The 24,083-nt window shown below is 31.5% G+C and overlaps 2 protein-coding genes across 2 annotated transcripts in view; both read right to left on the bottom strand.

Annotated features, from left to right (window-relative positions):
- Positions 1-24,083, bottom strand: part of LOC144845885 (uncharacterized) — a 155,047-nt gene that overhangs the window by 80,148 nt on the left and 50,816 nt on the right. The gene's annotated exons all lie outside the window — the stretch shown is intronic.
- LOC144845892 (uncharacterized) lies at positions 21,191-22,715 on the bottom strand. The gene is made up of 4 exons (XM_078703395.1): positions 22,575-22,715; positions 22,076-22,298; positions 21,676-21,796; positions 21,191-21,407 (listed from the first exon to the last, which is right to left on the bottom strand). Exons 2-4 carry the CDS (start codon positions 22,263-22,265, stop codon positions 21,296-21,298), a joined length of 423 nt encoding a protein of 140 aa, XP_078559521.1. The 5' UTR covers positions 22,266-22,298; positions 22,575-22,715; the 3' UTR covers positions 21,191-21,295.

Genomic DNA, 24,083 nt, shown 5'->3' with positions numbered 1-24,083 from the left:
TCCATATTATCTGTTTTCTGTTGAAAATGAAATAAAATTCCAAAAATACAAGGCAGTAAGTAGGGCTACTGATGTTCCCCTGGCGTTATAAGGTAAATATTTTTTTTAAAAAACAAGGTTAGAAAATTGTCAATTAAAGAAATAATATTAATAGGCTATTTTTAGAAATGTATAATAAAGATTACATTTACCCTGGTAATGAAGTATTGTAACTATTACTTGCGTAGTTATAATGAACTTGTGGATCATTTGATGCATTATCGTCAGATTGACTTGCGTTCTTACAAAGTCTTTGTTTACTTTAAGAAAAAACAAATATTCACCATTTAGACTAAAAAGGCCTATACTCGTTTGTAAAGTGAACTAAAAAGGCTCACTCAACAAGCCCCTGGAATGTTTGGCTCAGGACAATAACTGTTTATTGAAATTTAATTGGAGATAGAATATTATACACTACAGAACAACACAAACAATATAGATCTAATTAATACTAAAGGCTTTTGTTGTGAAACATGAGATAAAGGGTTTTAAATAACAATAAAATTGTATGCAGGCCTACTTACAAAATTGTAACGGTAATAGTAATGACAATGCCAAAGAACAACCCTGCTGCTGCAGCGCCCCCAATTGCTCCGATGCTGTTTGCATTTTCTTCTTTTTCTCCATCGTCCTCTACTGTTTCTACTAATTAACATTCAAATTCATATACACGCTTATTATAATACTGTATCATCAAGTTATCACAATACTTGAAAGAACTAAACCAATTTGAATATTGCCTCAAATTAATATTATGTGTTACATGTTTTATCATATGAGAATCGAATTTTCGATCTCTTTTTTGTGATTCGAGTAGCAGCCGAACTATCAAAACAATAACGAAAATAACAAATTATTAATTTAAAAAAATTAAATATAAAATATAAACATTGTAGTTCGTTAGAAGTATTTACATCATTACCTGTTTCTTCTTTACCAAGTGTAGGTTCACTTTCGCTGTCTTTATTAGCCACTGTCACTAAGATAGCGTAAGGGTATTCCAACTCAACATTTTCGATTGTTAGTTCAGTGGTTTGTGTTTTGTAAACCTCCTCCTGATACCCTTTATTGATGATCTTTCTTAGATAGACTCTGTAGACAAATGTTGTCATCGAGCATTTCAGTGTCTCTGCGTCAGGTTTTCCCTATGAAAACAACGGAAATTAGGATAATAACATAATAACCTAATCCAATACACAAAAAGATGAAGGAGGGTTGTGTGTTTTTTTTTATAGCGGTAAAATATACGCTACATAAAGAAAATGTCGTAGCATATCATGGATTGGAACTGAATATAGGCCTATTACTGTAGGGCCTAAATCACTTCCATCGACCGGCTGACACAGTACTCAGTACAGATACATGATATGGTTCAATAGAATGATATTAACTATATATAAACTTTTGTTTAATTGGATCTACCAATTAGGTCAGCTGCTGTTGATTCCTTGTTTTTAAATGTACGCAGCTCTCACAACATACAGAAATTAAAAGAGTAAAAATTGATGTTTAAAGTATTTCCTTTAATATGCACCATCCACAATAATATCCACATTTGCAAAGTAATTCCAAAACAAAGTAAAATCCCCGAAATATACAATAGAAATAAAGTGTAAATAATAAAACTGTAGAGCTAGAGCTGGTAAAGGAAAAATAATGGCTGCTTATGCACTTGCACAGACCTGTACCCTTGCACAGGCAAACAACAACTGAGCAGAACAAAAGAAATCAGGACAAAAGGAAACAAAGAAGAAACAGCACACTGTGCACACTTGGCAAATAATATGTAAATGAGAATGCAAATAAGAAAGTAACAGAATAAATGAATATTCATAGGGCAGAAACTTCTAGAATAATAGGAACTAAAGTAATATAAAATAAATACATGCACTCTGCAGTAACATTTTGATTTGGTACAATTAGTAAAGCATGCAAACTATTCGCAGAACTGAATTTCCCGCCTATCGGAATGCTGAATACTAATAATTAAATTGTTTTGTATATATTATTTGTGTCGTTCTAAATATTTGTTTATTTGTATTTTGTTTTGATTATGACAAGTTCGAATTATATACTAGGCATAGGGCCTATGCCTAGAAGCCTAGGCCTTGTTCATTGAATATGAATAGGCCCATTATCAATATCATTGTCATTATTAGTATTTATATTATTATTATTATTTATGTTTAAAACAACATTAGTTACCATTTCAAAGTACTGCAGTATATTCATGACAGTACTTAGCCTATATAGTTAGGGCCTACTGTATATTATGTAGTAATGATAATTGGAAAATTTAGTTTAATACTAAGTTAAGGTATCCTGAACTTTACGTGTCATGAAAATATGCTATTCATCGTATTTCATGCAAAAATTAAATTAGTAATTTATTGTCTACGTAGAATGATAAAAATTGCCGAGGTGTAAAACTATATACATCTTGGTTGGGCGGTTATTTTTATCTTTATCATTTCAAAATTCTTGAGGAAATAGTCTAGTTACTCATGAAGAAATTTCTATTATTCCAATAACACAATTCATCGCCTACAATGGTTATATTTTTCTTTTATTGATTGATTAACTTTATTTCCGAATACAAATTCCAATAGATTATAATAAATAATGATATAGAGTAGTAGAGCATTACAATAAAATATACTGCCATCTAGCGTACAGGCTGAGAGGACATAAACATATACTATTGACTCTACATTGTATTCATTAACCAAGACTATTCTTGCATGAACTATAAATAGCATGTTATGCATGTTACTGAAAGTAGTTCAATTTCAATATAGACGAGTAGAAAAATATAATTATACAGCACTATATACATTACATGATATAAAATAATAGATACACTGTAGCCCTGAAAACATAATTGATGGAACAATTATTTTGTTGAATATGCCATTTCAAGTAATCGTTTTTTAACTTTGACAAACAATTGTATCGGAAAACAAAAATCGTAATTTAAATGAGAAAAACCATGTCCATTTTGTTTTTCTTTTTTTGTAACTTTTGTAACTATATCAAATGGCCTATTAAAGTTTGATTTTATTCATCATTATTTTCCATCTTTTAATATAATCAATATTCAATTAATATCTCTCTTAAGACTAAGATCCTAATGACAATGTCATATACTATGTTTTCAGTGTTTGTAAGCAATATAAATGTTTAGTTCGTATAATTGCAAATCTAATAAATGATTTGCATTTATCGTAAATCTAGATTAGATTCAAATGAATCTGAATTAATTTCCCATTAATTACAATCACAATACTAAAGAATGTATTTGTTTATCGAAGCCTAGAAATTCCAAAGCTGTATATTAATTATAATTTATTAAAAATGAAAAAGATCTTATAGTAACGTAATGCTTTTTGGCAAATTATCAAGTGCTCCCTGGCAAATTATCAAGTGCTCCCGAACAAAACAGATACAGAAATTTGTGATGTCGATTTTAATTTACACATGTGGCCGTATGCTTTTTTGTTTGTTATCGGTTTTCGGGATATCTTAATGATGAACTAATTTACATAAGCAGATTCCTCAGGTAGTGCATAAACACTTTCTTGATTTGGGTGGTAATAGCTGAAAATAAAATAAAAGCTTATAAGTAAAATATACAAATTTGACATACAATATTTTAGAATAATGCTAAAATATTATTTAGAAGCTAACTTAATGTGAAATGTCATTGTCCATTTAAAACATTTCTCACAATCTAGCAATATACATAATAGATTAATTGAATGTAATAAAATGGATTATTATGTTATACTTACCAGGTTGAATATTCTGCATTGTTAGCCTCATTTGCATAATCCTGGTAAACGTGTAGCTCATTTGTCTCGTTCTTTTCAGATTTACTCACAATCTTACCTGATGGTTTGCTTTCATTTTTAAATTAAATAAAATAAACAAAAAAATGAGAAGATTAGATCTTTGGAATATTTCTAAACTTTATAACCAATGACAAAACAATTACGGTGCAAACACAAAAAAGAATTCAATACATTGATTTGATTTTGTAATAGTAAATAGGAATGTTAACTACCTTGATGAAGAACTGTTACTTGCATAATTCGTGTAAACATGTTGAGCATTCGAGGAATCATCGTTAGACTTACTCATATTCTTCCGCCATCTTTGTTTGCTTTAAACAAGCACAAAGTAATACAGTTAATTTATTTTTGTTAATGCCATTTTAGTGAAGACCTTGACAGCCCTTCGACAATACCCAAATAAGAAGAATAAAACAACAATCCGCTAACAAGTATGCCAACCACTAATTACAAGGCTCTGTCGAGCAGTAGAGATACATACATTAATTCAGATTAAAAATGAGAAAAAAAGAAACTCAGAATTATTAAAAGAAAAAGAAGCAAAAACATATTAAACTGACTGATTGGTATATTCATGAATAATCTTAGCAAAATATCATAAACCTTACATGTGTGCAAGATAACTTTAGTTAGTTTTTAAATAAGTTCCGTATAACATATCATTTTTAATAACTTACCCCTGTGTTACTATAACAGTACATACGACACCAATAAATACACCTGCTATCAAAGTTCCAGCAATTATGCTTCCACAACTGCATGTTTTTCCGTCTGAAACGAATTAGCATTTTAAGAAGTAAAACAATGTTTGTGTTTATGGTCTATAATATGCATTTTTCCTTTTGTAAAGGGGGGAAACTACACTATATCTTATTGTTTTCTGGCAATAAAACTTGAAATTAAATAAACTTTAAAAGTTATGTAGTAATGAGAAGGAGGTGGCTCACAATTTCCTTATAGTTCGTAACATTTTTCGTTATGATCTTAATTATAAGAAAACAATATTTCATAATTAATAAGAGACACTCACCTTCAATTGTATCTGTAGTATCGATGCTTTTAACATAATCACTTTCATTGTCTTTGTTAGAGACAGTAACAAAAATGCTGTAAGCCGACGAACTTAAGTTATCTATGGTCACATTGGAGTCAGTTCCACTATAAACCACATCACCTATTCCATCATCGTCATTCAATCGTAGATACACTTTGTATATGTAAGACGTGTCATAACATTTCAGTGTCTCTGCATCTGATTTAATTTTCTGATTATGATATAAATACAATTATCTAATCGTTTTAGTAATTAATTAAGATTGATCAATGTATTGAACAATACATATTAATTTCCAACATTCAGACTTCTCAACGGTCTAACAAGAAATTAAACATTTGAGTTAAAAACATTCAATCATCATTTTTTTTTCAATATACAAATCAATTTTACAGTTTAATTTTCAATATAAGAAGAGGCAAAAATCAGGTATTTTTTGTACTATAAAAATAATTAATTATTAGTAATATTATGCCCTACTGTCAAGGTGTTCTATAGTATCGACATTTATTTAAAGTTAGGCATATCGTCGTTAATGAATTATATAAAAATTAAATTTTCTTACTGTCCACCTGACCAATGCACTTTGTGCGTTACAGTCGGAAACATCATGGTTGGCTTGTTGAACTGAAGCAGGCGCTAAAACGTGAGAACACAAGATAAGGTTAATATGTTGGCCTAGTATATTAATAACAATGCCATATATAGCACTTTTAACAATATATAGATTATACATAACTTAATTATATAGGTATTTATATTTACAGATAAGATGTGACTATTAATATTAACACGTTCAAATACAATTTATTACATAATGTATTTTAGAAAAAGGTCGAAGTGTATAGTGTAATCAATAATTGCTGCTGCTGGATTAGATCTAATTGAAGGTATTTAGATAACGGTAAGTAATCAACATATGACCTACTTCCGCAAAGTGTTTTTACAGTGACTGTTCCTTCTCCAATTGGTCCGTCACCGCCTTCACCAGGTCTCACAGCTGAAACACCAAAGGTATATTGTGTATCCCATTCCAACTCTGAAACAGTGCCTGATATAGAATTTTTGTATAGTCCATCATTCCAATTGTCAGTAGTGTTTAATCTGTGGTATAAAAAGTATCCAACAACTGGACCATCTCCATCGTCAGTATTGCTGTTCCATGCCGTCCACTCAATAGTAATATATGTGCTTGAGATACTAAATATCGTCAGATTTCCTTTATATAAAAGTAATCCTTTAAAAAAAAAAATGGTGAGTTATTACATATTTATTTTATTTATTTGAAATATGTTCCATGCCGTCCACTTAATAGTGATATATGTGCTTGAGATACTAAATATCGTCAGATTTCCTTTATATAAAAGTAATCCTTTTAAAATAAAAATGGTGAGTTATTACATATTTATTTTATTTATTTGAAATATGTTCCATGTGCTTGAAATACTAAATATCGTCAGATTTCCTTTATATAAAAGTAATCGTTTAAAAAAAAAATTGTGAGTTATTACTTATTTATTTTATTTATTTGAAATATGTTTACACTTTTTTTGGCCTTCGTCAGTCTTATTAGACGACGCGAACGACAGTGTAATTTTTAGTCTTGCATTCATCTGAATGATGACTAAGCCAGGACTGTTTAAAACACCTTGATTGGTCCTAACATTGATCAAGGGCTTCTCTCGTCTAGTGCCCGCCTTCACCAATACGTCTGAGGCAAAATACTAAATTTAAACTATAATGTTTCCAAATAATCACTTAAATTTATGCATAATGAGCATAAAATATTATACACTTACGAAATATTTCTGAGGTGATGTTACTATGAGCTAATATACTTCCTTTAAATATTACACATTTGTATGTGGCACCAGCAACAGCGGACACAGAAAACCTATGTGTAATTATACTATTCTCACTATCTTGTTTCGTTGTTGTAACGTTTCCAGTGACATCGTTATTTATCACCATAATAATTGTTTGAACATCGTATGTACCAGTCTGATAAACTGAACATGACGTAGTTGTAATCTGCCCGTTGTTTGCTGGTGTAAATGTGGTATTGAGGATTCCTGTGTTAAGAAAAAATATCCAATTTATATCGTATATAAATCTTGGGTTTATATATATTACAATTATCATCGTCATTGTTTCCACAATCACTATGTGTATTATCACCGAACCAGAAGGCCTACTAGAAGGCCTATTAAAACAATGGCTTTGTGTTTCTCGTCTCGAAAATGTTAAGTTTTTTAAAGTGCACACAAGCATTTTGTGTACAGTGGACGTACGGTTTATTATAATAGTCCTGACTCGTTCTACCACGGAGAAAGAGTGAGCTCTTGCCGACTAGGACTTGTAGTATGGTTTCAATGTCATAACCTAATTTGTGTCTAATAGTCAATACTGAACAAACTGATGATCTATAAATATATGAATGAAATATGAATAAAATAGAGACGGGTGGTTTGACTGTATTTGTATTGCCATAGATTTACTTACCGATTTCACAATCAGGTTCAAGCCAATTAGAAAAACATTCTATGCATTTACCAGTCACTCTGTGACATTCACATGGTTTATTACATTCAATTTCACAGTTGTCTCCATAAAATCCAGATTGACATTCTAAAAAAAAAAACCAAATATAAAGTAATGATATAGACATAATAATTATAAATGGGTTTCTAGAAAACTTTCGCTCGAGTAGAATATAGACAGATGTTTACCAAGTTACTTTCTGTTTAAGGCATGTTCTGTTTAGGGCTATTGGGTATAGTTTCAAATCAACAATGACTATTAATTCAATCTTACTTTGGCAGTTTGTTCCCGTCCAAGGAAATGCACAAGATGAGTTAGTGCATATTCCTGTATATCGGTCACAATCATTTTGTTTACAATGACAAGTTTGAGCACAGTTCGCACCAAATGTACCAGACGAACATTCTGTGAAATAAATGTATATATATATTAGATAAATAAAATTTACAGTTAATAGCACATTTACTTAATTTTTCTTTTGGGCGATTATGTTGTGGGAATCGCCCAACCTTTATTGATCTCATGTTATTATTTATGAATATATATTATTCTTTGTTATATATATACGGTATTATTACTAAAATATATGCTGCAATAATGCATATTCATCTAGAACATTCTGTTTTGTTTCGGCTGATTCTTTATTTACATGGTATTCATTAATTATATTTTTCTTGTAAGATTCTAGAAAAGCAGTGACTTGATTTGAGTAATACTTTTTAATTGGTTATCACGACAAAAGGCTGAATTAATAATGATAATGAGTATGACATCCTTCATATTAATAAAGACATAAATCAATTTATATTATATCAATACAGTGAAGTATTCAAAATTAGTATCATGTTTTACAATTGATTTTTATAATTGATTTTCTTTACCTGTATCGCATTTCAATCCTTTGTAACCAGTAACACAGCTACATCCATATGGATCAGGTAAGCAGAACTGTTTATCTTTACACGAAGTAAGAGGACCGCTACTGGAACAAGCATGTTCACATTCCCAACCATGTTGATTGCCATTGCATTCTAGAAAAACAAAAGTTACAAGAAAATAATCGATTTTGCCCGTGCGAATCAAATTCATAATTCAAATAATACATAGCATAAAATGAAGACCATCGTAGAAGTTGTCTCAATCTTTTTAACATGGTTACAAAAAAGATAGTATATGTATAGTATACAGTATAATAAAATCCAATTTTTATTTTAAAGTAAAGATAATTCTTTATTTATTTTTTTTTTAAATTGAACAAAATGTTTGATTAATAGAAAGCGTGTTCCATTGGGAGCCATTGCATTTTGAATAATCATATTTTTAGCATAATATCTCTGTGGCGGATTACAAAGTTAAAAAATATTACAAATTTAAGTTGGCCATTGGTTATCTAATCTAAGTATTTATATAAGGCATAGATTAGAGACATTCAGAAAGAATAATGTAGCGCACAAAATTAAAACAAATCATTGTGCAGTTAATATGGAAATTGAAATAATGGATTATGGCCTAATAAACTGATTCTGGTTATAAACATCATCAGGTTAAACAAATACAGCCTTTGATTCCAACTGATCAATTCAATTTATTTAATAACTGTTGCCATTGGTAACTAAATAATATATTATATTATAATTATTAATTATTTAACTACTGCACAAAGCTAAATAAATACAGCTTTTGATATTTTATTAAAATTAATAATGACGGGTAGTTCTAACCTATTTCACATGTGGATCCCTTAAATCCAGGTGCACAGATACAGAATCCTGTTTTGTCATCACATACACCTCCATTATAGCAGTATTCACAGTCACCAATACAATCAGATGGACCCCATTTGTGCCGTCGACACTCTAGAAATGAAAATACTTAATATTTACCTTTTTTATTGAAATATTTATACAATTTAAAGGAAAGCAAAACATTCAATGTTTTTAATACTTTTTAATACAATTCTACTTCGTGTATAATTGTTAATCAAAATCAGAAAACGATCTGAAGCAAATTTAATTTTACTCTTTACCCTGTTATAACTTTCACAAACATTGTCAAATTAAAAATTAGCGTCAAATAATTTGTTTATAAAGATATTTTGGACTGAATAAAAAAACCCCAATGTTTCAATGTCGCATAATAGTTACGGTAATCACTTATACCAAGAATTAAATTTACTGTAGTGGGGTAACATGGAAGAGTGAAATTACTGCGTTTTCACTCTTCTCACGACTTCATTTAGTGAGTCAACAAACAAACATTACTGGAAAATTATAATTTCGTGATGTTCATATAAAGAAAAACCAAAATGCAAACTGTGATTTTTAAAGCATGAATAAAATCATAATTCAGGCTATATTGAAATGATTAAATGTGAGTTTACCTCGTACAATCAACTTGATAAATGCATGTCTACGATCATCACGGTTACCATCCTCATACATCTCGTAAACACCAGCATCATCTGTCTCTACTGGGTTGAAGGTCATGCTCTTTTCCGTCGTTCCACTAATAAATGGATTATCGCCATCTTTCCTCCACACTAAATTACTGTTTAAATCAGTGTCGAATGTAATTGTGACGTCATCTCCAATATTTACAGTTACTGTGTTTTTAGAATTTGCAGGTGTTATTACGGCTGTATTGGAAAAAAATATATACTAGTTAAAGTCGTCAAATGACTATGACGCCACATGCACGTACGATAACAAAGAGCATAAAGTTGAGTATGACATCATATGATGGAAAAATCGGGTACGGCCGCATAATCGGGATGCGCTCTATTAGAAATGATACATTATGACGCAAGATTCGTCATCGAATCGCTAACATTATTGTACATGTCTATCATCATATCTACAACTCATAAGTTTTTAAAATAAGTTTTACAAAATGATGGATCACCATCCATCCTGTGAAAAATAGGCATATTTTTACACACATTTTATTTAAATTACCCCTTCCGAGCGAACGTTTTTTCATTTAGAAGAAAATGAATGGAATAAATTTTATAAAGAAATGTATGATGAAAATAAATAAAGTATTAAACGGTCTTTCTGCTTTCAAAAACGAAATTGGAAATGCTTAAAATGAATAAATTGATTAAGAATCGATTTTGCGCAATTTGTTTTAACTCGTGTAACTTTTTGCGGTGCATTTCTTTTTTACAGGAATATGACCTTGCTATGAAGGGTATTTACCTAGTTTCAATAAAATATGTCTCTTAGTTTTGAATGTATGATCTTAGAATTGTATAAATTGCGCGTAACTTACGCTGCGCAACTATTAGATTCAGGTACACCACTTCACTTCAAGTAAAATTAATCGGATCTATATAGTACATATTTTTACAAATTTTAAAACTAGAATAAATACCAAATGAGAGGAACATTAGTGTAATTGTTTCAATTTACAAAAAAAGAGGATCGCAATGATCTCAATAATTATTGAGGGATATCGTTAACTTCTTGTATATTATAGTCACCTATTTTATTGAGCATCTATATAAATGAGCTTACCAAAATGTTAAGATCCAATGGTATTAGAGTAAATGAAACATGGATATTGTATTATTAGCTAACAATGAACAAGAAATGAAAAGAATTTTAGATCTCGCAGGAATAAAATCAAATATACTGATAACTGGTAAAACGTGTTGATAAAGTAAGACAATGGAAATTAGGTGGTGGCTTTATATCTGAAACTGAATCATATAACTATATTGGTGTACATATATCTCGTGAATTACATGACCATAATATACACAAATTGAGAATGTTTTAAAATAGGGTTAAGCGTACGTTAAATCAATTATCAGTAGGCCCAACTTTGTTAACTTTAATAGCGTATATTATGGGGATACTCTGTGGAGATAGTGTGGTGGAGGGTCTGATGGATTCATAGTTATTTTAGTATTTTTCGTTTTTATTTGATTTGGTTTTATCTTCTTTTCTTTGCTTTTACACTTCCTGTATGTATTTTTTCTATTGTATTTTGTATGTTATATATTTTATATTGTTATTTTAAAGGATGCACCTTTGTACTATAAGTGTGCCACCGATCTATAAGGTAGGTATAAATCCAAATAAATAAACAAAAATTAATAATAATAAAATAATAGAAAGTGACTGAATTTTGTTCAGTTACAACTTTTAGAGAAAAGATGCACGAAGGAAGCTAACGATAGATTCAAAATGGTCCATATTTTTACAAAAAAAATGCATTTTAAAAGTTTAACGTGTGTCCTTATTTCGCATCGAAAGTTCATGAAAATGAATTGAATTAACTACGAAATGTATGAAAACAAAATAATCAAATGCATGCAAAATTGGTCGAAAAACCATAGGCTACCGTACGTCCACTGTAATAGTTAACAATGCCTATCTTAAATAGTTCCAATTAAATAAATTCACCAAACCCCTTGTTTATGTTATATTCTTATAGATTGTATTTGATTGTAATGCGAGTGATTTTAAAAGTAATGAATAAAGCATTGCCATTAATTTTTATTTCGGCCTATATGCATTTAAAAAAGAACAAGAAACAAGGCCATATACATGGCTGCAGTCGCGTTCTCAAATTTATTTGAGTTAGTGTTTACCGACCGACCATCCGACCAACATAGTGAGCTGTAGAGTCGCGTTGCACGCGACTAAAACAGCAGTTTTCTGGAACACAATGACTTAATCTCAATTAAGATAGGCCTAAGAATTATAAATAAGTCAATGATAAACTAACAATGTAAAAGAGCATGACAGAAATGCACATTATTTTGTGGAAAAAAGATTAATTGAAGATATTATCTTACCGTCATCTCTTATTTTAGTAGTTTTAACGACTGTGGTGACGCCATCTTTCACTATCGTGCATTGATATACTCCCATGCCTACTGCTCCTGTTTCATACCTATGGTCATCTCTCAAGGTCCGGAATTTTGGACTTAAATTGTCTCCACTCTCTACTGCAAATGATCTACTATAGCTCAAAGTATAACTAGTGAATTTATTAGGAGTGTAACATTCTAATCTGTTGTTACCGTTGCTTTGAGGATATAAATTCAAAAATGTTATATAACCATCATTTCCTAAGGAGAATTTCATAAATATACTTGTTAGTTTAAATATGCCTAAATAAAAGAACATAATACATTTATAATGAATTATTTAGTACTGGCTAATAGCAAAGATATCAATCGAGAAATTAGACATTCACGTCACAGGTGCGTTTGATACCTTCGCAGAGGTGAAATACTTAAGATCTTAAAATACATAATAAACGAAATGCGAATTGTAAGATACCTACTAAGTCAAACAGAATTTGACCTTAAAGCAAAATGAGCAAAAGGACGACTTATTCTTCAGTAACACTAACATTCAGGGTGAGACCAGTGTGCACCTTACAAATAACATTGAAAAGGGACTTGGAAGCACTAATATCATCAGATCCAACTACCACACTACCAACAAAATTCAAAACTGCAACGGACCTAAAGAAAATAAAGGACATAGCATGACAGAAGACTTCGGAGAAACAGAAAAGCAGAAATAAGAATAAATATGACGTCATATGATTGTTATGACGTCATATTTATGTACTTCATATGATAATTGAATTAGGCTAATTGGAAATTTTAATATTTAAAATGTTATAGTCAATATCAGCCATCTTAATTTATGTTTACCTACTTCCTAATGTCCGATTTTTGTAAACTTTGGAAATGATTTTCATTTCAACAGGATGTAAAGAAACTTGTTTCCTGCGCTTTCTACATTTGTGGTCATAGGATAATGTCATTTGAGCAGTTACAACATATATATTTCATATTGAGGATTATTGTGACATAAATATGACGTCATAAATACCTTATGACGTTAGAAAATACGTCATATGATATGCTAATTGGGAAGTTTAATGTCACATTTATATCTACTCGTAATGCACTAGGGTGGTCTAAAACCAACTGTTAAGGAGATATGATGTTTTAAAATGCTAAATGGCGCCCATTTTGAATGTATGCTAATTAATCCATATCCATGGATATAATGTTCATTACGATGTACTGTACGGTATGACGTACAACGATGACGGTATGACGCACAGCGTTGACGATATGACGAAAGCTGAGTTCCTTCCTTAATACTACTCTCCTAGACAAGCCTTGATTACTTTAATAGTACTTGTGTATGTATATTACTTGTACAAGTGGAAGAAAAGCAATAGAACAAGAACAAAAAGAGACCTTCTTAACCATGCAAGAAATCCAAGTCTTAACTACACAAGGGATCTTCTTAATTTACACAAAAAGTATTTAGTTGTTCACTACAACCCTATTTTTACTGAACTAAATGGGCGATCGACAGAGTTAATAAACGTAACATAAAAAACCCCAAAAAAATTACCACTGCCAAATACTGGTGTCTCATAATAGACAAATCAGATGACATAACTGACTCCATGTAGGCCTACACAGTACCTTGCCTATAGGATAAATTGTACATAGGCGAGACAGAATTCTCTAGGACTATAGACACAGACGTCCAAGATCTACTTCATCTGAAGTATCCCAACATATTCACATTGAGTCATCAGGACATTCAATCAACACGGATCCACGATGGTTCGATCGGGGATAAAAGAAGAATATAAATCAGAGCACTTTTTGACCCGGTTTTGATATTTGTGATTGACAAGGTCCACCGCGGGAAACGGGTGGTCATTCCGCTGAAGTCTACAGCTGTCTGCAGCTAAATATTCTCGTGATCAATCGTTTAAATATTTCATATACACCAACACAGATGAGTCTTCACGCTAATATACCTAACATATTGCATTAGTAGTTTTGAATTGTTGTATTCTGTAATTTCTAACGCCCGTATTCTTAAACCGGACTTTAGTCGTAGTTAAAAAATGACGTCATTTTAATTCATAAACCGAACTTCAACTAAATCTCCGACTAAATCAGGCCTACCTCGACTAAATGGAGACGGATTTTTTTAATCCTCGACGGGGCAGGCTAAATGGTCGACTAAATGGTATTTAAACGAGTTTATAAAACAGTCATTCAGTTGTTATATTGGCCAGATATTGAAGAATGAAATATCTATTTTTATATTAGCTTAATTAAATATACATTGGTATATGTTATAATAATGAAAATCATCTTTATTTACAACCGTATACAAAGTACATTATTTTCTTCGCGCAAGTCCGATTTGAACTACGTCACGCCATAGCGACAATGGGAGATGCGGAAATTCACCACGCGATGGAATGTTTAGGGGGCCTAGCGCTTTCTTGTCACGCTATGAAGTGCGTGGTTCGTCGCGATCATACTTTGTTGGAGGCCTAGAAAATATGGAAGTTACCGTACCGCCATGGTTCCTAAATATATTTTGAAGATTTTGTTTGTTGTTAATCAAAAGTATTTCACTGTTAAATTAATACTGATCTTGTTCTAATAATTAACGATTAAAATTATTTTTCATGCATGCGTAAAAGGTTTTGTAAGAAAATTGAAAGTGATATCACTGCGCGAAATATCGTCTGCTCCTAAAATATTCTTTTGTCATTGGCCAATGTATAGCCTTTGTTACCCAGACCCATTTAAAAGTCGAACTGCAAACTTCGACTACTTCGTTTATAAATCGAATTTGAAGTAATAGCACGAACTACGACTTTTTCAAGTCGAACTTCGAACTATGACTACAGTCCGGTTTAAGAATACGGGCGTAAGACTGTGAATATGTAACTTACCCAGACAGGAAACAATAACGCATGGTAAAATAACAAATATACAAATCATAATTGTCTGAAAAAAAGTATTAATATTTAGTTAGTATTCTCCAACCTTTTATAGACTTTATGTTTATTGGTTGTATCTTGTCTTGTAAATTGCTTCGGTGTTTATATATATTATTCCACATAAAATCAAACAATCAATCAACCAATCAATTCATGATACAAATATAAAACACAACATCACCTTGTAATTTCCTGTTCCCTGTTTTAAAAAAGGGTAGAATGGGCGCTGATGCTAGGTGGATTATGATCAATTTCGAGCAATCGAGTATTTACCAATACAATTACTGTACACATATTTAGTGGCCATTGTATTTATTTCGAGGTGTCTTTGTATAAAGTTCCCTTCATACTTTTAATCCGTGGCAATACATTGGATTTGCTATGGCTATCTATAGTTTAAAATTCACTTTCTTCCTTCGTGTCGTGCATGCATGAGTTAGTAGGCTACCTAATACAGTATTACGAATACTTACATAATTAAAGAACCAATTTAACGTCTGTCGTGTACTGTAATACCCCTACGTGCGTCATAACTAAATTGAAAAAGAAAGTACCATGTAATAATATTATTTTCATGGATGAGTGGTTGTTAGATTAAATAAAATGATTTATAACACCTAAATATTTATTCTTGTCATTTTGATTAGACAATATTGTGGGTCGCATGGCGTTTGATTAAAAAGTCTATTAAACGATCGTACGGTAGTACTTTTCAGTTTTTTTTATAAAAAAAACTTCCAGCGTACGGAAAAAACATCTCAACTGTGAACATCAACGGAGATCCCCGGCCCCGCGTTTAATCCACTAGCACCGCCTGTAGCTTCGCACGCGTACCATCTAGGTCGTGTCCACAGCTAGTCGGTTACTGTCATAGATCAATTTGACTATCTACATTCGGCCACCAAACTATGTGCGTGCAACTGCTTTCATTCTAGCTATCCCTAGAATTATTATTCTAAGTAGTGTTTTATTGGGGAGGTGTTGGGCGTTTATTCAAATAAATACCATCCTAATTGGTAGAATTAATACATTATTTAGTTTAATTTCCGCGACATAGTGGGCCGTTTCGGCCTAAGAAGGACGCTTTAGGCGGCTTGCAACATAGACAGATGTATCCCAGGGTCCTAACGGGACACAGATAGCCAACAACTAAGCTATCGGGGTTTCACTCGATTTCAAACAAAAGGTCTTATCAGTTCTCCCGATGTAATTTTATATACTATTCCCCACAATATAGGCCTACTCCGATGCTTTATGAATATATTTAATTTGATCTTTATTAATTTGCAGTATAATTTTTTGCTAACTACTTTACCTTCACACGCGCGGTCCGAAAATAAACAAAAAAACAAAATGACTATCGCCACCAAATAGGGTAAGAACATTTACCGTGGTAAGGTAATGTTTAATGATATGTTATGGCCTTGGATTCCTACAAGTTTCCATCTCTTAATTAATTTTAATAAGTAATAATAGTTGGATCTGAGACCATCGTCTGCCATGACCGGATAGGGCCATATATTTACATCTATTAAGAATTTGGCCGCGGCGGAGAAGAACCGTTACAGCATACTAGGCTTACAGGTATATGTTGTTTTCAAACGCACAACAAAACAGCTTCGGCGTTTCACAACATTCTCAAAATGATTACAAAAAGCTGAGCAATACAACTAAGTAATATGCGACACTGCACGATATTAACCAATTAGATGTACTAAAGATACACTACGATATTGTGTTATTAAAATCGTGTTAATAAAATTATTCTAGGTTTAGACTGTATTTCGAAAAATATGTTGGCACACATGGCGTTCAAAACGTACAATCGAAACGCGGACTGACATAAAAAAGAAAGAATTTCTTCACAGTTTGTAATTAGTATTAACCCATTCGTCTTTTGTAAGATATTGAACTGTTGTAGGCCTAATTTGTAATCTAGTAAACTGTATGTTGTATTTTTAAACATTATGTTTGGATTTGGTATTTTTATCTATTAATCAATCTATGACAGTGCTACAAAAGGATACGATTGGCTCTATTAAAAATACAGAATACGACGACGTACTACTTTACCAGTCGTAATATTGAGAATACTTACATGATTTAGCTCCAAGAAGCAATTCAAAATTGTTCTTGATTAATCCGATGTGTGTATATAATATAATAAACTGGAGAAGGAAGTACCGGTAACGGGACGATTCGGCCCTGAGACGATTCGGCCCGGGACGATTCGGCCCTGGGACGATTCGGCCCGGGACTATTCGGCCCGGGACGATTCGGCCCTGAGACGATTCGGCACACTTACATTTATCGGCTTTGATAAGCATTTATAAGCATAAAATAAGCTTTTTTCCCCAAACTTTATTTTCAGAGAGACTATGGGGTAGCACTACTAGGGATAAAGATGCAATAAAGCAAACATTTTGAAAACATTGTCGAAAATAATCATTTTTTAGTCACGCGAACGATGTAAACAAGTTACGCCCTCTGTTGGCCGCTTGGCGAATGCACGAAACAAAGAAGGTTTTCGAAGTAATAAATTGAATATAAAATTACGTTTTTTTTAGTAATTTATTATATATATTATATCAACTTTGTCAATATCAATAAAATACGGATTGTTAAACACCTTTAAAAACTTGATAAATAAAAAAAAAATGAATATGAATTTGGTCTAAAGTGAGACGTTTCGGCCCACAAAGTGGGATGTTTCGGCCCAAAAGTGGGCCGAATCGTCCCACCAAAAGTGGGCCGAATAGTCCCGGGCCGAATCGTCTCAGGGCCGAATCGTCCCTGAACCGAAGTACCTATGCTAACTACACCAATCGTAGTGATTATGAATAACAATGTAATGTTAAGAGCAAAGGAACAATAGGTCGAAACCGGATTCATTGTAGAATTCATTTTGAACATTTAGTAGGCCCTAGTCGTTGGTTGTTTACCCACGCTATACGCTGAATACGAAATAGGTATTGAAGTTGTTTACAAGATACATCATTTAGGTCTATATCTGTGCAGTAAGTATTTCTTTAAAATATTTCCTCAAGAACCATCTCACTTGTATAATTTCTTACTGTAAATCACAGTTAAATAATGGCATTTATTTCATACATAACATTACATACATATTTCAAACATAAAAACAATTTATTACAAAATACAAAAGAATGAAGGAGGCAAAATCATAGCTTGTGCTGAAAGTACATACACAAACTATTCTCTCTCAGAATGGCAAATTAATTAAAATCATGCTAAATTTGATTTTGTATTTAAAGATTTTTATTATTCTATAGGCATATACTATTTTGTTAATAATATATACCCAATGGTCAATGATTTTCATTCTCACATATTTCCTCATCTTTATCGTTTCAAAATTAATTAATTCATATTCAATCACCGGGCGGTTAAGAATTACCAAATATTTATATTAATTTGTTTATGCAGTCTACTTTTATTTTCATAGTCCTAAATTATCAGGCTTCGGCTGAATAATATTCGGTGGTGTAAAATGTAAAATAAAATAAATGTTCGTGTCTGAACTAATAGGCAGAACAATTGGTACAGTTTAAGTTATGAGCTGCAGAACTGATATAGATCTTCGTTTCATAAGATAAAATATGATAATCATATTGTAAAATCTATTTTGAAAATATGTATCTTGGAAAGATTTAAAATCGTATTTCACATCATCTCTAGCTTATTCATTAGCACGGTTATCTATATATAAATTTACGTAAGGGCAAAATTCGGTTTCGCGCGTTCCTTCTAGAATTTTTACTCGATGGTATAATAAAGTTTGTTCGTACTTTCGGTACTGATTTTAACCACCTGATGTAACCCTGTTTACTAATTAAATTGAGTTAGATAATTAGTTATTGACAATTAAAACGAATTTAGGTTCAACGATTTGCCCCAAATAGGGGTGTTTTCCGATCGTGGTATACACCGTCTAATGGATATCCATCTAATAATTCGATGATGTTTCGCATTTTCCTATCTCCTTCTACGATAATTGTGTTTAATAGCTGAAAACCGGTTGGACAGCTCGAGTACCGAATCATTATGTTGAAGACAGGCAGATGTTCTTAAAAAAATACTATTTTGATAGATTTAATATACATTCGCAAATGTATTGATTTGCGATGAATGGAATATTCCAATCTCTCTTCCACAAGTGTCTATTCCCTCAGGCGTCGTAAAGGCAAGTACACTCATCATAACAGAAATTCGATACATATTTTTTTCAATCTGTGCTGCAGAGGTTGGATATAGGTTCTTTTTGTACAAAACTTTATTATTGCAGTTAAACCACCCACACCACCACCCTCCCTCTCACTGGCATGAGTAGCGTTGTAAAGCCAGTAGAGGATAGGCTTACAGTACGAAGGATCACTTGCCCTAACGCAGAACAACTTTGGTGAGTAGGAACCAACTTAAGTATGAATTGGCTCTAAGAAACAATTGAAAACCATTAGGCTTACTAAATAAGTTGAGTTAGATAATTATTTGTTGACGATTAAAGCGAATTTACAATTTGCCCCGAATAGAGGTGACAGTTGTTTCTTAACGTTTGTATACTGTAATTACAAAAAAATATAAACGTCGTAGTGATGTATCGTACTATGTACTACTACTATACTATTTCAATCGACTATGACGGTGACAGTTTCAACAAAGTATTACATCGCAATGGTTTACTGTGTTTAGTGGTATATAATTTGTAAAACATGACAACAATTAATATTTCTTTACTAAATGGATAAAGAATATATTTAAAAATTGTTCCTCTTTGCACCCATCCTCTTCCCCATCCCTCAACCCTAATGTTACATACAAAACACAAATTAAGTTTGTTTAAATTTTATTCAAACAATTGGTCTCATTTTGTGACAATTTTCCCTTTCGGAAGTAAATCCCAGGGTGCTAATTTTAGTTGAGTACATAAATCATCGTGTCTATTTATTCGTTCCTGTAAACGAAATGTATTTTTGTCCTGCGGTACGTACATTTGAAAGCGCCAGTTGTTTAACGCTGAAATTACTATGTATTCGAGAACCATCTAGTAAATAAAATCCCTAATAAGATGGAAAAAGATGTATGCCTACTAATATTACAACTGTTCAAGTAGGCCTATACAGTATATTTATCAGTCATTATGTTTAAATATAATTTAATTTAAAACCTTGATAAATATTAAATTCGTATTTCACAAATGGCGAATGACCTATTTCACACAATATTTCTGGTCAATGATCCCTAGTCTTCATGTTCTAGTAAAAACTGATGCGTCGTTTATAGTGCCCTTACAGCAGAAATGTAATCATTTATTATAATATAATCATTACTGAATATTTTCGATTATTCTCCTTGTTAATAAACTCCCTGGGTTGACAAACCAGTGGTAGATCATTCCTGCATAAATACGTAATCATAATTAAGAATACTTACGTATTTTAGCTTCAAAACCAAAATCAAACATGGATGTCGTCTAATAAAATGGAATAAGGAAGTAAAAGCATCACTATTACAGTATATGCATTGATCATCCACTATCATGAAACGCTGTTGTAAAAACAACAATAAAATAGATAAAAGAATACTATACACAAAGCCACGAAAGTACAGAATACAAGGTTAAAACTAACAAAGGCGTTATTATGGCTTGAGTTCAATCATAAAGTAAATCTGAACTAAAGTTTCAAAATGGTAATATTTTTCTGACATACCGTCAGATAATGTAAATTGAGCATGGTATTGAAGGTATGTTTAACAAGAATTGTTGAGTTGAGAAAGTTGAGGCTCTATCAATGCATCAAAAGACTATTCCAAAAATTGTTGTTGTAAAATCAAACGCATATCATTCCAAAAATACAAGGCAGTAAGTAGGGCTACTGATGTTCCCCTGGCGTTATAATGTAAATATTTTTTTTAAAAAACAAGGTTAGAAAATTGTCAATTAAAGAAATAATATTAATAGGCTATTTTTAGAAATGTATAATAAAGATTACATTTACCCTGGTAATGAAGTATTGTAACTATTACTTGCGTAGTTATAATGAACTTGTGGATCATTTGATGCATTATCGTCTGATTGACTTGCTTTCTTACAAAGTCTTTGTTTACTTTAAGAAAAAACAAATATTCACCATTTAGACTAAAAAGGCCTATACTCGTTTGTAAACTGAACTAAAAAGGCTCACTCCTCAACAAGCCCATTGGAATGTTTGGCTCAGGACAATAACTGTTTATTGAAATTTAATTGGAGATAGAATATTATACACTACAGAACAACACAAACAATATAGATCTAATTAATACTAAAGGCTTTTGTTGTGAAACATGAGATAAAGGGTTTTAAATAACAATAAAATTGTATGCAGGCCTACTTACAAAATTGTAACGGTAATAGTAATGACAATGCCAAAGAACAACCCTGCTGCTGCAGCGCCCCCAATTGCTCCGATGCTGTTTGCATTTTCTTCTTTTTCTCCATCGTCCTGTACTGTTTCTACTAATTAACATTCAAATTCATATACACGCTTATTATAATACTGTATCATCAAGTTATCACAATACTTGAAAGAACTAAACCAATTTGAATATTGCCTCAAATTAATATTATGTGTTACATGTTTTATCATATGAGAATCGAATTTTCGATATCTCTTTTTTGTGATTCGAGTAGCAGCCGAACTATCAAAACAATAACGAAAATAACAAATTATTAATTTAAAAAAATTAAATATAAAATATAAACATTGTAGTTCGTTAGAAGTATTTACATCATTACCTGTTTCTTCTTTACCAAGTGTAGGTTCACTTTCGCGGTCTTTATTAGCCACTGTCACTAAGATAGCGTAAGGGTATTCCAACTCAACATTTTCGATTGTTAGTTCAGTGGTTTGTGTTTTGTAAACCTCCTCCTGATACCCTTTATTGATGATCTTTCTTAGATACACTCTGTAGACAAATGTTGTCATCGAGCATTTCAGTGTCTCTGCGTCAGGTTTTCCCTATGAAAACAACGGAAATTAGGATAATAACATAATAACCTAATCCAATACACAAAAAGATGAAGGAGGGTTGTGTGTTTTTTTTATAGCGGTAAAATATACGCTACATAAAGAAAATGTCGTAGCATATCATGGATTGGAACTGAATATAGGCCTATTACTGTAGGGCCTAAATCACTTCCATCGACTGGCTGACACAGTACTCAGTACAGATACATGATATGGTTCAATAGAATGATATTAACTATATATAAACTTTTGTTTAATTTGATCTACCAATTAGGTCGGCTGCTGTTGATTCCTTGTTTTTAAATGTACGCAGCTCTCACAACATACAGAAATTAAAAGAGTAAAAATTGATGTTTAAAGTACTTCCTTTAATATGCACCATCCACAATAATATCCACATTTGCAAAGTAATTCCAAAACAAAGTAAAATCCCCGAAATATACAATAGAAATAAAGTGTAAATAATAAAACTGTAGAGCTAGAGCTGGTAAAGGAAAAATAATGGCTGCTTATGCACTTGCACAGACCTGTACCCTTGCACAGGCAAACAACAACTGAGCAGAACAAAAAAAATCAGGACAAAAGGAAACAAAGAAGAAACAGCACACTGTGCACACTTGGCAAATAATATGTAAATGAGAATGCAAATAAGAAAGTAACAGAATAAATAAATATTTATAGGGCAGAAACTTCTAGAATAATAGGAACTAAAGTAATATAAAATAAATACATGCACTCTGCAGTAACATTTTGATTTGGTACAATTAGTAAAGCATGCAAACTATTCGCAGAACTCAATTTCCCGCCTATCGGAATTATGCTGAATACTAATAATTAAATATGAATACAATTGTTTTGTATATATTATTTGTGTCGTTCTAAATATTTGTTTATTTGTATTTTGTTTTGATTATGACAAGTTCGAATTATATACTAGGCATAGGGCCTATGCCTAGAAGCCTAGGCCTTGTTCATCGAATATGAATAGGCCCATTATCAATATCATTGTCATTATTAGTATTTATATTATTATTATTATTTATGTTTAAAACAACATTAGTTACCATTTCAAAGTACTGCAGTATATTCATGACAGTACTTAGCCTATATAGTTAGGGCCTACTGTATATTATGTAGTAATGATAATTGGACAATTTAGTTTAATACTAAGTTAAGGTATCCTGAACTTTACGTGTCATGAAAATATGCTATTCATCGTATTTCATGCAAAAATTAAATTAGTAATTTATTGTCTACGTAGAATGATAAAAATTGCCGAGGTGTAAAACTATATACATCTTGGTTGGGCGGTTATTTTTATCTTTATCATTTCAAAATTCTTGAGGAAATAGTCTAGTTACTCATGAAGAAATTTCTATTATTCCAATAACACAATTCATCGCCTACAATGGTTATATTTTTCTTTTATTGATTGATTAACTTTTTTTCCAAATACAAATTCCAATATATTATAATAATTAATGATATAGAGTAGTAGAGCATTACAATAAAATATACTGCCATCTAGCGTACAGGCTGAGAGGACATAAACATATACTATTGACTCTACATTGTATTCATTAACCAAGACTATTCTTGCATGAACTATAAATAGCATGTTATGCATGTTACTAAAAGTAGTTCAATTTCAATATAGACGAGTAGAAAAATATAATTATACAGCACTATATACATTACATGATATAAAATAATAGATACAATGTAGCCCTGAAAACATAATTGATGGAACAATTATTTTGTTGAATATGCCATTTC

This window comes from Antedon bifida, chromosome 6 (assembly GCF_963402885.1).
Source record: "Antedon bifida chromosome 6, ecAntBifi1.1, whole genome shotgun sequence".
Classification (NCBI taxonomy): domain Eukaryota; kingdom Metazoa; phylum Echinodermata; class Crinoidea; order Comatulida; family Antedonidae; genus Antedon; species Antedon bifida.
This window is presented reverse-complemented; position numbering and strand designations above follow the sequence as displayed.